Here is a 16,310-nt window from a genome sequence, read left to right on the forward strand (position 1 = left end):
CTAGTCTGGGTGAGGGGCTGAGGGCTGTTTTCAGGCTGGTGGGTGACGGAAGCTCCAAACCGCTCCTTTTTTTCTTTTTTTAAAAAATTCTGGGCCAGCTTTAGCTCTGAGGCTCCAGCTCTTAGGCCTCCGCTGCTGAAAGTAGGTAATCAAAACAATGTATAACTTCAGCTCTGACTCCAGCTCTGAGATCCCAGCTCACTGAAAGCATCTATATTCGTTACAATGTTTCTTAAACTGCAGGCTCAGAGGCCGGCAAGGTAGGCGGGGAACGTTGGAGTCCTCTGTCACTGAAGCAAGCAAGCCTCATGTTCAGTTTAAGCTGCCTGGCTGCCGGCCGCCATCTTGGCTGACAGTTAATTTGCATATCTCCCTGATTAGCCAATGGGCAGGGTAGCGGTTGTACGCCAATTACCATGTTTCTCTTTTATTAGATTAGATAGTATCATCTGATTATTATCTTTGTGCACATGTAGTTTTGAAATTGTTTTTTAAAATATAGAACACATAGATTGCAAGTGTCTCTATGTGTCACCATACATGTATACCCTCAGAGATTTAATGTGGTTGTAATTGTATACACAGTTTCATAAGCTTATCTTTTATATTATTTGTCAATTATGAAGATATAATTAGCAATTATTCTCAGATAGCTCAAATGGAAGGACAGCTATTTCTTGTAAAACTTATCAGACTTTAGGGCTGTGAGCTTTTATCTTAGTATTCACAAAATTTCATATAAAAATAAAAAGTCAAGTGTGTGTGGCAGATTATGTTCCTAAATACATGGAATCCCCTTTGCATGTAGCAATAAAATGGAAGCTGGGTGTATGATCAGCAGCACATGGTTACATTCTTAGGCCCCTTTTGCTGCTGGTTGTGGTGTGTGGGAAGTAGCCACAGGGACAGGTGCCATTTCCAGGTCTTCCACCTGACAGGCCTGGGTGCTCCCCTCGTCTTTCTTGTCTTGCTGGTGGCAGGGAGCAGCCACTGTAGACACAGGAGATGGGAGCCCATGTTGAAGATGGCAGAGGCATCTCAACTGCGCCCGACTGTTCACAGTCTCTCCCTCACATTCACGGGTGATGGCCTGAATTCGGACACAGTGGCCCAGCCATTGCCCTACCATACTACTTTCTCCTTGATTGTTTCAGGCAAGATAGTTTTTTTTTTTTAAAAAAAAAATATATTTTATTGATTTTTTTTCAGAGAGGAAGGGAGAAGGACAGAGAGTCAGAAACATCAATGAGAGAGAAACATCGATCAGCTGCCTCCTGTACACCCCCTCCTGGGGATGTGCCCACAACCAAGGTACATGCCCTTGACCAGAATCGAACCTGGGACCCCTCAGTCCACAGGCCAATACTCTATCCACTGAGCCAAACCAGCCAGGGAAGGAAGATAGTTTTAAAATATTTGCTCATTTTTTCAAAAAGCCCAGAGTTCTGCTTTATTCTTCTCATTGTCTTTGCTGAGCTATTCTGTCTCTCTGCTTGTGGTTGGCAACATGTTGATAAGTGTTTATTTTGCCAGTGACACCTACGTCCTCCTGAGCATTCTGTGCACAGAACTGCGTTCTAGGAGGGGTGTCTTCTGCCACTCAGGCTGTACTCCAGGAGTTCGGTGCTGGCCATCCTAAAACACACACTAAATATCACATAGAAATAAGCATTAGGAAAACATCAAGGGTGTGGCAGATTGAGAAGACTGTTAGCTGAGAGCTGGCTAGAGGCAAGGGTCCCAAAAAACCTGTAGCAGGTGGTACTAATAGTGTTGAATACGCCAAACACCGCCGCCAAATGGACACTCATTGCTTCTGGCTCACATTCTTTGCTCCTGGCTCACATCCTTTACTAAAAAGTAGAAAGGAACTGAAGGGAATTCAATTTTATTGGACACCTTAACATTTATTGAGAGGCTCTGCAAAACAGTGATTAAGAACACGAGGAACTGGAGTCAGATATATCAGATATATTATTAGCTGCAGGGTTTGATAAATAACTTAATCTCAGTGTTTTCATTTGCAAAATGGGGATAGTAATAATACCTTCAAAGTTTTCTAAACATTAAATAAAATAACATACCTAAATGCTTGGAACAGACTAAGAAGTCAGTTGATAAACGGCGTATCATTATCTGTTCTGCTCTCATTCCTGGTGCCTAGTGCGTTACATATTTACTCATCAATCCTATAACATGGGCATAATCTTTTCCATGTTACAGATGAAGAAACTGAAGTTGAAGAATTTGTGTGGTGAAACAGATCTCATTCTAGCAATTTTTCAAATGAAGAAATGGAAGCATGGACTATTTAAATAATCTATGGATGTCCCAAAGTGAAGCAATTATGAAGGTGGGATCCAAAGCCATCTGTCTATCCTGATGTTTGGCAATTCTCCATTTGTTGTCACTCCTGACGGATGGTAATGGTCATGGTGATTACATTACATTTTAACAATCAATTGTCTTCATACACCAGGATATCATCATGACTACTTTCAGTGAGGACCAGACTCACAACTGTTAGGGAAGGGGCTAGTGTCGCTAAGCTGAGTTTTCCCATCAGGCTCTCTGCCCATCAAAACCATAGGCAGTCCTTACTCTGATTTCTTTTTTTAAAAACATATTTTTATTGATTTCAGAGAGGAAGGGAGAGGGAGAGAGATAGAAACATCAATGATGAGAGAGACTCATTGATTAGCGGATTCCTGCACGCCCCCAACTAAGGATCCAGCCCACAACCTGGGCATGTGCCCTTGACTGGAATCAAACCTGGGACCCTTCAGTCCGCAGGCTGTTGCTCTATCCACTGAGCAAAACTGGCCAGGGCTTACTCTGATTTCTAATATAACCCAAACAATCGATGATTATCTTTCTGAAGTTGTCCTAGTTGATTGCAAGTACTTTCTGAGGTTATGTTATTTAAATAGCACTGTCAGGTGGTCTGTAACTCCTTTATTTGAATTTACAATCTACTGATAAGCCAACATAAAGATATCAAAACAATTAGCAACTAAAACAAGTAATTAGTTATAATAATTGCAATAGTTAAGCTATAAGTGAAATTGTTTCCTAGCAGTTAAAGTGAACATGATTATCAGACAAGGCAAAAGATACAAGAGGAAGCAAAGTTTTCCCAAACTACAAAAGAGATTTACAAGTGTCATTTTACAGAAGATGGAATGAACAGAGCCCTCAACAACATTCCCGCCGCGGGCGCTGTACACCTGAAGCTAATACCAAATAACACTGAATGTAAACTGTAATTGAAAAATAAAATTCACGAAAACCAAAAAATGTAGTCAATGTGCAATAGCAGAAATTTGTGTGGCCGTGGGAGTATACTCGGAGCAGCATATTTTTCAAACAATATTCCTAAGCACACCTTTCTCGGCTGGGATTTGATGAAAGGTAGCGAGGAGGAAATCCTAAGCTCTGATGAGCACCTGGACAGGACATCGATCTTAGCGACTCTGGGTGAGGAAGGATCCATCTGCTCTAAGCGCCCTCAGCATCTGGCTGGGGGAGCCCCTGATGTTATACGACGGCGCCTCACTCTTGACCAGCTTGGGCAGGCGGGCTAAGGGCTCCTGCTATTTTGAACTGCACGCAGTAAGCACCGCGTACGTGGACGGGCACGTTAGCCGGTAGCGCGGCTCTGCAGGGCATGAACAGTAAACCGCTGCCACGCAGAGCTGCACGGTGAGCCAAAGGGGACAGAACACAGAGCCCAGAGCACAGCCCAGGTGCGCGGGGAGGAGGCTCCCTGCGGGGAGTTCCCACGCCACCGGCTCCCCACTGTTCCGCAGCCGCGGAGGATCACTTTCTCCCGGTCTCCGCGGACACGCCTTCACTCCGGGGTTACCCCGGGGCCGGGGAAGTCGGGCCTGGAACGCTGTCACCCGGCCGGGGCGGGGCGGGGCGGGGCGGGGGACGGGGCGAATCCGCGGGGCGGGGCGGGGCGTAGCGCGCGCGGCGATTGGTCCGGGCGCAGCGGACTGGGGGCGGGGCCAGGCCGCGCGGCGGGGGTGGGGCGGCAGCCTGCGGCCCACGCCGTAAACAGACAACATGGCGGCGGCGGCGGCTCCCGGGGCCCTGGGCGCCTGGCAGGCCGGCCGCGTCCGACTGGTGGCCGCTAGCTGTGCGCCGCTCGGCCCTCGGTGGAGGCTGCCCGCCTCCTTGACGGGCCCGCGGCTGGGGTCGGCGATCTGGGCCCGGGGCCGGGCGCCCGCGGCCGGGGGGCTGCCCCTGCGGCGGGGCTACGGCTCCGAGGTGAAGACGGACGACGAGCTGCGGGTACGGTACCTGGAGGAGGAGAACCGAGGTGCGTGGCGGCGCTGGCGGCCGGCGCCCCTAGGAAGGGGTCGCGGGGTCGAGTGTGGGGGCGACGTCCTTGTCGGCTGAGCGGCCGGGTCGGGGTCCCCTCCGCGCCGAGGCCGACGAGCGCTCACGCCCTGGCCCGGCCCGGCCGCGGTCAGCGCCGGCTGACACTCGCTCCCTGTGAGCGCGGTCAGGGGAGTGTGGGCGCGGCGAGAGCCCTGCAGCGTGCGGGAGGGTTTTACCGTGACGCTGCCCCGGACAGCCCGCCATCTGCCTTAGGGAGTTAGCTGGGGGCACTCTCCCGCTCAGGTAAGCAGGTGTGAACATTTTGTCCTCCGATGCCGTGCTCAGCGGGGGACCCCTCGCGGAAGGTGCGGAAGGTGCGGGTGGTGCCCTTGAGTTGCCTCCTGCGGAGGAGACAGGCCTTGGCCTCGGCTCAGTTCGGCGCGGGAGGCGGCTGTGGAAGGCGGCCCCGAGCCTGTGTCCCCGCCCCTGGCCGCGGGGAGGCTCAGGGTCTGAGAGGTGTGACAGCAGTCGGCCCGGGACTGGCCGTGCAGTTAGACGTGCACTTCCCTGAGACCGGGACCCGCTCCGGCGGAAGCGCGAGCCCCTGGCAGTGCGGTGGCTGCGGCGAGGGTCGGGCGGTGCTGACTCTGACGGCCTGGGGCGCGCACAGGCTCTAAGACCCCCAGGGGGCATGTGGCCGGTCCTTTGAGGGGGAGATTCTGAGGGTCAGGCGGGGGTTTTGCCAGGTGGAGCAGGCTCCTGGCGTTCCTTACCGGGCAGTGGAATGGACAGTCGGGAGGGTTCTTGGGCAGACGCCTCTGTGCCTCAACTTTCTTGTGTATAAAACAGGAAGCATAATCCCACCTGTGTGCGGCTGCTGTGAAGATTAAATGGTAATGTAAATTGCCCACTCAGTAGCTGGCGACCAGTAGGTGCTCTGGAGTTTGTTTAGCATTTCAGACAGACAAGGCATGGAATATGAACATGTGGGTTGTTTTGGGGAAGAATAAGGCAGGTTTGCCTGTGGTGTGGCCTGGTGGGTGGGGTCCTGGGGGAGTCAGCTGGAAAGCCTTTAAGGTTAGCTTAGTCTCACTGGAATGTCCACTCCGTTAGGTGTAGCAACAGTACATTCGATACAAAAGGCGTGCATGTGCCGTTAGTCATAGGCACTGTGTCCTATAGTTCTTCATCCTTAGGACTTCACGAACTCAAATTGAAAGTGAGTTTTCATAAAATGCCTGGAAATTCCATAGGTTAGGATCCAGATGGATTAAAAAGAAATGGGAGCATACAAGACAATTTAGTAATTAAGATATTTTAGTTACCTCAGATAACCTGTACAATCAGGTGTTAGGACATCATGGTTTCTTAAGACAATTGACCCAGCTTCCTCGAGGGATGGGCAAGAGTATGCTGTGCCTTCCGGGGCAGCCGGCAGGAAGCGGGGCAAAGGAAACATGAGGGCAGGGATGCTGCGGTGGAGGTCTCCCTGGGCCCCTGCTTCCCGGAGCGGCTACCCCGAAATGGCTCTCGGGCAGCCCGCGAGGAAGCTCAGAGCCCTCTGTGTCAGAGGGGCCCGGCTGCGCCCTGTCCCGTCGGCCGCTAGGCTGGGGCGGTGGGCAGCACGGATCCACCAGCCCTCGTCCGCTAGCTGTTTGTCCCTGCTTCTAATGGGATGTGGACGCACAAGCTGTGCAACCGGCTTCTGTAGCGGCCAGTGCTCGCAGCGCTGTCCAGCCGGCTCAGTCCGGGCCATGGTTTACAAAGGCCTCTCTTGCTCGTGGGCAACAGCCTCCTGTGTAAGCCAGCTGACCATTCTTCCCAGTGTGTTCTTTACACTGGTGCTGGACTTCCCTTTTCTGAAGGCCAAGAATGAACTCTGGTGAGGTGAACACCTCTAGTGGCTTCCCCTGCCTGCAGTCCCCACAGCTGGCAGCCTTCACAGGGCCTCCTCTCCCTTCAGCGGCAGCTACGCGTTGTGTTTTTCTGCTTGGCATGCAAGTGAAGTGACCTCGCCCTTCCCCTTACCGTCTCCCAGTCTGGCATGCTTCTACTTACCATCGTGACCCATTTCAAACGTCATCTTTATGAACCTTATTGGAACAACTCCTGGCAGAAACAGAGCAAACAAGTAAATGCATAATGCAAGTCACTCTTGGTACCTGCTTCTCCTCCTTATTCACCTCTAGATGCTCACGTCTTCCCGAGTGTCTTTGAAATCTTTCCACTTTTCTCTATGTTCTTCGTTATCAGTACCGCTCTTGTCCAAGCCAGCATCGTCTCTCAGGTGGACTGTTGCAGAGGTCTCATGTTTTCTTATGATGGCATGTGAATTACGTAATTATATATGTAGCTATATAAAATTACATAATTATATATGTTAATTATGTAATTCACATGCCATGAAATTCAAAATGGAGACTTGCTTTTAGTGTATTTAGAGTTGTGCAACCATCACCACAATCCAGATTTAGAACATTTTTATCAGTGCAAAAAGAAACCCTGTTCTCTTTAGCAATGACTTGACTGCCCGTTGTCGCAGTCCTGCTGCCCCAAATAAGACCCATTTGTCTACTCTGACATTTCATATGAAGAAATCATCATATGTGGTTTTTTGTGGCTTCTTTAACCTTGTGTTTTCAAGGTTCATCCATGTTATAGTTATATAGTACTTCATTTCTTTTTATGGCTGAATAACATTTAATTGTATGCATATATCACATTTTATCTTTTTAAAAAATTTATTTCATAGAGGAAGGGAGAGGGAGAAAGAGACAAAAACATCAATAATGAAAGAGAATCACTGATTGACTGCCTCCTGCACACTCCCTACTGGGGATTGAGCAGGCAACTGGGGCATGCGCCCTTTACGGGAATCGAACCTGGGACCCTTCAGTCAGCAGACAGATGCTCTATCTACTGAGCCAAACCAGCTAGGGCTATCACATTTTATCTTTTATCATTGATGTACATTTGAGTTGTTGCTACTTAGTGGAAAAGTGAACAGGGCTGCTTAGGACATTCATGTACACATTTTTGTGAACATCTGTTTCATTAGGAGTGGAATGGCTGGATCATATGGTAATTCTATGATTAACATTTTAAGGAACTGTGGAACTTTTCCAAAGTGGCTGCAGCAATTTACATTCCCACTAGTGAGGTATGAAGGCTTCAGTTTCTTCACAGTCTGACCAACACTTGTTATTGTGTTTTTTATTATATTTGGTGCTTGTAAAGTGATATTGTGACTTTGATTTGGATTGCCTAATGGTTAGTGATTTGGATCTTTTCATGTGCTTATGGGCCATGTGTGTATCTTTTTTAGAGAAATGTCTTAAATCCTTTCCCATTTGTAATTGGTTTGTTTGTCCTTTAATTGCTGAATTTCGAGAGTTCTTTATATATTCTGGATGCAGATTTTGTATCAGGTACGTGATTTGCAGATGTTTTCTCCTGTTGTGTGGGTTGTCTTTTCATTTTCTTAAGCCTTACCTGAGGATATGTTTTTGGAGATGCCCTTTATCCGATTGAAAAAGCTTCCACCTATTCATAGTCTAAGTGTTTCACCATTTTGAATTTTGTCAGATGCTGTTTTGGCATCTGTTAAAATGATCATATAATTTTTCTTCTTTAGCCTGTTGATGTGATGGATTATGTTAATTGGTTTTCAAATATTGAACCAGTCTTGTGTACCTGGAATAAATCCCACTTGGTTATGGTATGTAACTCTTTTTATACATTTCTGGATTTGATTTGCTAGTATTTTGTTGAGGATGTTTGCATCTCTGTTCATGAGAGCTAGTGGTTTTTAGTTTTTCGTACTTGGGATGCCTTTTTCTGGTTTTGGTATGAGTGTAATGCTGGCTTCATAGAATGAGTTAGAAGTGCTCCTTTTTGCTTATGTTTTCTGGAGGAGATTACAGAGAAATTATATCACTTATTTTTGAATGCTTTGGTAGAGTTCACTTGTAAAATTATGTATATCAGATGCTTTCTGTTTTGGAAAGTTATTATTTATTAAGTTTCTTTAATTGATATAGGCCTATTTAATTTATCTATTTCTCATGTGAGTTCTGGTAGATTGTCTCTTTCAAAGAATTCTCCCATTTCATCTAAGTTACCAAATTTGTGGGATAGAGTTGTTTATAGTATTCCTTTGTTATGCATATGACATCAATGGAATTCAGTAATGATGATACTACTTTCATTTCTGATATTAGTAATTTGTTCTCTCTCTTTTTTTCATAGTTTGCCTGATTAGAGGCTTATCAATTTACTGATTTTTTTAAAGAACTAGCTTTAAAAATTTTTTTTATTGATTTTTAGAAAGAGGAAGGGAAAGGGATAGAGAGTAACATTGATGAGAGAGAAACATCATGTATTGGCTGCCTCCTGTATGCCCCCTACTGGGGATTGAGCCTGCAACCTGGGTATGTGCCCTGACCCCTGATTGGGAATCAATCAAGATCTCCAAGTTCCTTGGTCCATGCTCAACCACTGAGTTACATCTTTTCCTACTGATTTTCTATTTTCAGTTTTATTGTTTTCTGCTGATTTTTTCTTTTTTCAATTATTTTAGATTTAATTTGCTTTTGTTCTAGTTTCTTAAGGTGGAAGCTTAGATTATCAATTGTAGATGGTTCTTAATATGTGCATTCAATCAATGCTGTAAATTTCCTCTAAGCACTGCTTTTGCTATAACCTACAAATTTTGATGTTGTATTTTTATTTTCATGTATTTAAAATATTTTAAACTTCTCTTGAGATTTCTTTCTTTCTTTCTTTTTTTAACCTATGTGCTGTTCAGAAGTACTTTACTTAATCTCCAAGTATTTTGAGATTTTCTAGCTGTCTGTTACTGATTTCTAAGAGCATACTTCAATATGATTTTTTATTGTTTTAAATTTGTTAAGGTGTATTTTTGGCCCAGAATGTGATCTGTGTTGGTGAATGTGTATTCTGTTGTTGGCTGCAGTAGTTTATATTCAGTTAGATCTAGTTTTCAGTTATAATTGATTGGTGTTGCTCAGCTCAGCTATACCCTTACCTGATTTTCTGCCTGCTGATCTGTCAGTTATTGATAGAGGCATTGATGAGATTTGTTGTAATAATTGTTAAATTATTGAAGTTCACAAAAATTTTCAAATAAAGTTAATATATATGGTAAAATTAAAAATAAAATAAAAACACTGTGGAAGGGTGCCAACCTTCACTTTCAGGCCCTTTCATCAAAAGTAAAGACTTTAAACATCTCTTGAGTCCTTGCTGTGAATGATAATTTCGTTCACTGTCTTTATTATTTGTGTTATCTATACAATTATTTTTACAGACAGTATCTGGACTCCTTTCTATGTAAGATGAGAAAAGGAAATGTTTGCTATCTTATTTCTTTCATCTTCTACCTTCCAATTTCTGTCATTTGTAACTTTTAGTTTACATCATAAAAACTTATGAGAGTTACATGTTGTTCTCCTATGACTTAGTCAGTGCTTCCTCTGTAGATGGACCACAGATAGGCTTGTAATGCCACTGTGATAGTCACGGGGACACTGCCTTCAGTGTCTCCAGAAGCGGTCGTCTTCCCATCTCCACTCCACAGCCCAGAGCCTGTGCTCTCGCTCTGCACCTCTGCTGGAGCTTTTTGCTTGGTGACCCCCAGCATACCTTTTTTTTTTTTTGTAAATTGAGATGAAATTCATATAACAGAAAATTTATCACTGAAGTTTTTAAGTGTACACTTCAGTGGTTTTTAGTTTACTCACCATGTTGTACAACCATCACTACTGTCATTACAGACTACTTTCATTACCTCCAAAGCAAATCCATGGCCCTTAGTCATCCCTCCTCATTCCCCTCCCCCCAGTTTCCAGAAACCATGAATCTCCTTTCTGTCTTTGTGGACTTGCCTGTACCAGGTTTTTCACAGAAATAGAATCAAATAATAGATGGCTTTAGGTATCTTGCTTCTGTCATCCTTATGTTTCAGGGTTTACCTATGTTATAGCATGTATCAGTACTTCATTCCTTTCTGTGGCTGAGTGGTACTCCCTTTTTATGTGTTTCTACTTTTTGGGTGTTATGAATAGTGCTGCTGAACACTTGTATACAGTTATTTGTTTGAGCACATGTTTTCATTTCTTTTGAGTAGATAGTTAGGAGGAGAATCATTGGGTCATACGGTAAATTTATGTTCAGTTTTTAGAGGACCCACCAAACTTTTCCACAGCAGCTACACCATTTAACATTTTCAACGGTCTACAGGGGTACCTGTTTTTCCACATCCTCGTCAACACTATTTGTTCCCACTTTTTTTTTGTTATAGCCATTCTACTGGTTGTGAACTGACACCTTGTGGTTTTGATTTGCATTTCTCTAATAACAAATGATGTTTAGCATCATTTCATGTCCTTATTGGGCATTTGTAGATTTCCCTTGGAAAAATACCTATTTAAGTATTTTGCTCAGCATTCCATTGGTTTGCTTGTCTTTTTTATTGTAACAAGAATTCTTTTTTTTTTTATTAAATTTTTTAAAAAAATATACTTTATTGATTTTTTACAGAGAGGAAGGGAGAGAGATAGAGAGTTAGAAACATCGATGAGAGAGAAACATCGATCAGCTGCCTCCTGCACATCTCCTACTGGGGATATGCCCGCAACCCAGGTACATGCCCTTGACCGGAATCGAACCCGGGACCTTTCAGTCCGCAGGCCGACGCTCTATCCACTGAGCCAAACCGGTTTCGGCGTAACAAGAATTCTTTATATAATCTGTGTATTAACCCTATATCAGATATATGATTTGCACATATTTTCTATTCTGCGGATTGTTTTATCACTTTCTAGATCATGTTGAGGAGGTCTGATTTATCTGTTTTTCTTTTGTTGCTTCTGCTTTTGTTGTAATATTTAAGACACTGTTGCCTAATCCAAGATCATGAAGATTTATACTTATGTTTCCTCCTAAGAGTGTTATAGTGGTAGCTCTTACAGTTCTGTCTTGCATCCATTTTATATATGGTGTGAGGAAAAGGTCCAATCCATTCTTTGGTGGGTGAGTAATACCTAGTGTCCCACCACTATTTGTTGAAAAGACTATTTTTGCACCATTGAATGGTCTTGGTATCTTTGTCTAAAACCAATTGACCTTAAAAGTGTTTATTTTTGAAGTCTTAATTCAATTTCATTGATCTATATGTCTCTCCATATGCCAGTATCACACTGTTTGATAACTGTAGCTTTGTAATAAGTTTTGAAATCAGAAAGTATCCAAATAAAATCCTCCAAATAAGTCTTTCAGCTTATTTCTGCAAAAAAGGCAGTTGGAGCTTTGATAGAGATGTGTAGATCAATTTGGGAAGTATTGCCTTCTTAACAATTAAATCTTTTATGAACACAGGATACCTTTTTACTTATTTAGGTCTTAATTTCTTTAAGTGATATTTTATAGTTATTAGTGTACAGTCTTGAACTTTCTTGATTAAGTTCATTCCTAAGTATTCTATTCCTTTTGATGCTATTAGAAATTGAATTGTTTTCCTAATCTCATTTTTGGAGTGTTTGTTGATAGTGTTTAGAAATATGGCTGCTTTTTATATATTGATCTTGTATCATGTAACTTTGCTGAGTTCATTTATTAGCTCCAATAGTTTTTGGTGGATTCTTTGGACTTTTCTCTATATAAGATCATGTCATCTGTGACTAGAAATAATGTAGCTTCTCTCTCCCGCTCAACCTGGATGCTTTCTTTCTTATCCCTTCCCTTCCTGCCCCTCCCCCTGCCCCTGCCCCTCCCCTCCCCTCTCCTCCCCTCCCCTCCCCTCCCCTTTCCTTCCCTTTCCCTTTTCCCTTTTCCCTTTTCCCTTTCCTTTTTTGCCCAATTACCTCGGCTAGAATTTCCAGTGAAATATTGAATAGAAGTGGTAAAAACAGACATCCTTATCTTGTTTCGTATCTTAGGGGAAAGACCTTTAGTGTCTGATCATTGAGTATGATGTTAGTTGTGGCATTTTATAAATGCCTTTTATGAGGTTGAGAAAGTCCCTTCTATTACTAGTTATTTTCCTTTGTCAGTTGAGATGATCACATGGTTTAAAAACATTTTTCTTCTGTTAATGTGGTATATTTGATTGGTATAGATCCAATTATGGTGTATCAACCTTTAAATGTGCTGCTTGATTTGGCTTTTTAATATCTTCTGGAGGATTTTTACCTTTATATTCATTAGGGATGTTGGTTTGTCGTTCCTCGTATATTCTTGCTTTCTTTCTAATATATTCTCTACACTGTTACATGAGTGATCTTTTTAAAATACAAATTTGGCCCTGACCGGTTTGGCTCAGTGATAGAGTGTCGGCCTGCGGACTGAAGGGTCCCAGGTTCGATTCCGATCAAGGGCATGTACCTTGGTTGCGGGCACATCCCCAGTACGGGGTGTGCAGAAGGCAGCTGATTGATGTTTCTCTCTCATCGATGTTTCTAACTCTCTATCCTTCTCCCTTCCTCTCTGTAAAAAAATCAATAAAATATATTAAAAAAAATAAAATAAAATACAAACTTGAACGTGGAAATAAATTTCCCCAACTTGATAAAAAGCTATTGGAAATGTATAGCAAACATATTAAATGGTGAAATACTAAAGCATTCTCATTAAAGGCATTGACAAAATAAGGAAACTTGTTAAATTTGCTAATATTCTGTATTCACCACAATCAATTATAGAATACTTTTGTTCTCCCCAAAAGAAACTCCACACTTTTTAGCTTTCACTGCCCAATCCCTCCATCTCTGCCAGCTCTATACAACCACTAATTAACTTTCGTCCCTTTCAGTTTGCCTCCTCACGGCCTTTCAGACAAATGGAATTATACAGTGCTCCTTTGGGACTATTTTCTTTCACTCAGCATAATGTTTTAAAGGTTCATCCATGTTGTACACGTAACGGTTTTTTATTTCTTTTTATTGCCAAATGCATGTATAGACCACATTTTGTTTATCCATTCAGCAGGTGATGGACATTGGGTTGTTTCCATCTTTTGAATATTTTGGGTAATGCTTCTCTGATCATTCTGATACAGGATTTTGTGTAGACATATGTTTTCATTGGAAATCTTTTTTAAGGAAGATACTAAGCCCCAAAGTTACAAAAACAAAGATATACTACATAAAATTTAAAACTTTGGTGCAACAAAATACCATAAACAAGTTGAATTAAAAAAGTGAGTGATAGGGAAAAGACTTAATAAATAATGACTTAATATTTGTAATGTAAAAAATTAGTCAAAATGCAAAAGACCACTCTGTGAGTAGGTAGTCAAACAAAAAAGACCAGTTAATTCACAAAAGAAATGACAGATGGTCATTAAACTTAGTTAATTAAACTTTAGTTCAGAAAATGGGGTGAAACCTGATATAAATGACATTATCTTCCCATGTATTATCAGAGATTTATAATATTAAGTGTTGGATGGACCAGTGATTCTTTTTTTTTAAAATATATTTTTATTGATTTCAGAGAGGAAGGGAGAGGGAAAGAGAGATAGAAACATCAATGATGAGAGAGAATCATTGATCGTCTGCCTCCTGCAGGCCCCCTACTGGGAATGGAGCCCGTAACCCAGGCATGTGCCCTTGATGGGAATCGAACCCGGGACCCTTTAGTCCGCAGGCCGATGCACTATCCACTGAGCCAAACCGGCTAGGGCTGGACAAGTGATTCTTAATAGCACATTTTATGAGCCCCCCTCTATTGACCGGAAATGCAATGTACAGATAATGTAAGCTACTCTCATATGTAATTTTTAAAAATGCCTAAATATAATGAAAACACAAGAAGGTACTTTTTGGTAAAGCAACATATTTTAGTATGTAAGTTTTTTTTGCTATGATTACTAAAATACAAATAAGTTAAGATTAAAGAGAAGAGAGAAGACCAGAAGCCATTTAACACAAGAAGTAGAGGAAAATAACAAAAAAGATGGCATAAATAGTTAATAGAATAAAAACGAATATTGGGTCCTTAAGCTCAGTTGGTTAGAGCATCATCCAGATATGCCCAGGTTGTGGGTTTGATCCCTGGTTAGGCCACATACAAGAATCAACTAATGAATGCATGAATAAGTGGACCAGCAAATCTATATCTCCCTCTCCCTCTCTTTCTCTTACTTTCCGCCCCTCTCTTTTCCTCTTCCCCCTCTCTCTAAAATCAATCAATAAAACTAATAACAACAAAAAACCAACTACCCCTCTCCCCTAATATTGGGTTAAAAATAACAGACCAGACTAATTTGTATATGGTGAGAGACTGAGACAGTAGCCTGAATTGAAAAGGGATATTATGCCAAGATGAATTTTAGAGAGTCAGGGAACAAATATGATATTCTCGCAAATGAGCTGTACCTTACTTAAATAACTTTGAGTCAGAATTTTCTATTGGGACTTGGGAGAGAGTGGCAACAAAGTAAATTATAAGATTCACTTCTCATTGACACCAAGTCAGATAGAAGTTCTCTCTTATCAGTAATACACTTGAAAATGCAGTAAATGTAATTAGACTAAGTCTGCCTTTAACTTTTCTTTTTTGATGGATACCATGTGAAACAATTTATCAGAATTCCTGATTTTAGGGCAACAAGCTTGTACTTGTGTGTTTGTGTGTAGAGTTGGAATTTTCTGCATCCCAATGTATTAGATTTTGTACAGTGTATCTTTTGCATCTTGTCTAAGAAAATCTGGTGGTTCCATCCAAAGTAAGACACAAGAATGGCCACAGATACACCTAAATGGCCTGTAGAAGCTGAGTTCCAGTGACCTTTTTCCTGTACATCCTTGTAAATAAATTAATGTGGGTAATATAAGAATAATTTGTTGGCACAGTTGTGTCTCAGTACAATGTAGAGGTAGTTTAAACATATTTGAATTGATCTTAATATTAGGTTCATTTTGTGTATTTTTTCAGCATTATTGATAATATAAAAATTCAAATATGAGGGGAAGGAAGTGTCCTTGTGTAGGTTATACACATAATTGGAGAGAAAATGTAGTATTTCCCACCTTTGTAAATTTCTGAAGGTTCTCATGTTCACAGTTGTCCCTGATTGTATCGATGTAATTTTATGTTCTTTAATGTACAAAGGGCCCTTAGTTATGTCACCGTCAGACCCGCCGGCCCTGGACCCAGCCTTGGAGGCGCCCACGATGCTCCTTTACATTTTCCTAACGTGGCCCCGGAGGTGTTGGTGCTTGGCCGGGCAGTAAATAGGGACTCTTTGGGGGATTATTTGCAAAATTAAGAATTCCCAGACCTAGAATGTTCATTTCTTGATATTTGCCAGGCAAATACTTATGCAGGTATAGAAAAAGAAATCTTTAAGGATGCCTATTGCAGCACTGTAATATTTAGTAACAGTTTAAATGCTCAAAAGGAGACTAATGGAAATCCATGTCACAGAATTTTATGATTTAAAGAAATGTCTGGAGATAGAAAGATCTTTTTTTTTTTTAAATATATATTTTATTGATTTTTTACAGAGAGGAAGGGAGAGAGATAGAGAGTTAGAAACATCGATGAGAGAGAAACATCGATCAGCCGCCTCCTGCACACCCCCCACTGGGGATGTGCCCGCAACCAAGGTACATGCCCCTGACCGGAATCGAACCCGGGACCCTCCAGTCCGCAGCCCAACGCTCTATCCACTGAGCCAAACCGGCCACGGCTAGAAAGATCTTTAAGATTGAATTAAGTAAGTAAAAGAAATATTTATGAATGAGTTATGTAGAATAGCACTGACAGAAAATACTGACCCCATTTATGTAAAATAGCAACAACAGCCCAAACTGTAGTACAGCTCTGTGTTTCTGTGTGCAGATACATTTTCTGGGAGGTTCCATAACTGATTACTGAGGCTACCTCTGGGGAGGATAGTGGGAGGGTTCAGGGAAGGAGATTTTCACTTTGTGTGTATAATTTTAATTCTGTACAAGCCA

General features: G+C 42.3%; 1 protein-coding gene across 6 annotated transcripts in view; it reads left to right on the forward strand.

Annotated features, from left to right (window-relative positions):
• The first annotated feature begins 4,024 nt into the window (after nucleotides 1-4,024).
• Nucleotides 4,025-16,310, forward strand: part of AUH (AU RNA binding methylglutaconyl-CoA hydratase) — a 181,138-nt gene continuing 168,852 nt past the window's right edge. For 3 of the 6 annotated variants that reach the window (XM_059656335.1, XM_059656336.1, XM_059656338.1), the window contains exon 1: nucleotides 4,027-4,324. In XM_059656335.1, the coding sequence (XP_059512318.1) occupies nucleotides 4,069-4,324 (256 nt within the window). In that variant the 5' untranslated portion in view covers nucleotides 4,027-4,068. Of the gene's footprint in view, nucleotides 4,325-16,310 lie in introns of all 6 variants that reach the window. The other 3 variants (XR_009447564.1, XM_059656337.1, XM_059656339.1) reach the window with 3 other exon arrangements.

The sequence above is a fragment of the Myotis daubentonii genome, chromosome 11 (genome assembly GCF_963259705.1).
Source record: "Myotis daubentonii chromosome 11, mMyoDau2.1, whole genome shotgun sequence".
NCBI lineage: Eukaryota > Metazoa > Chordata > Mammalia > Chiroptera > Vespertilionidae > Myotis > Myotis daubentonii.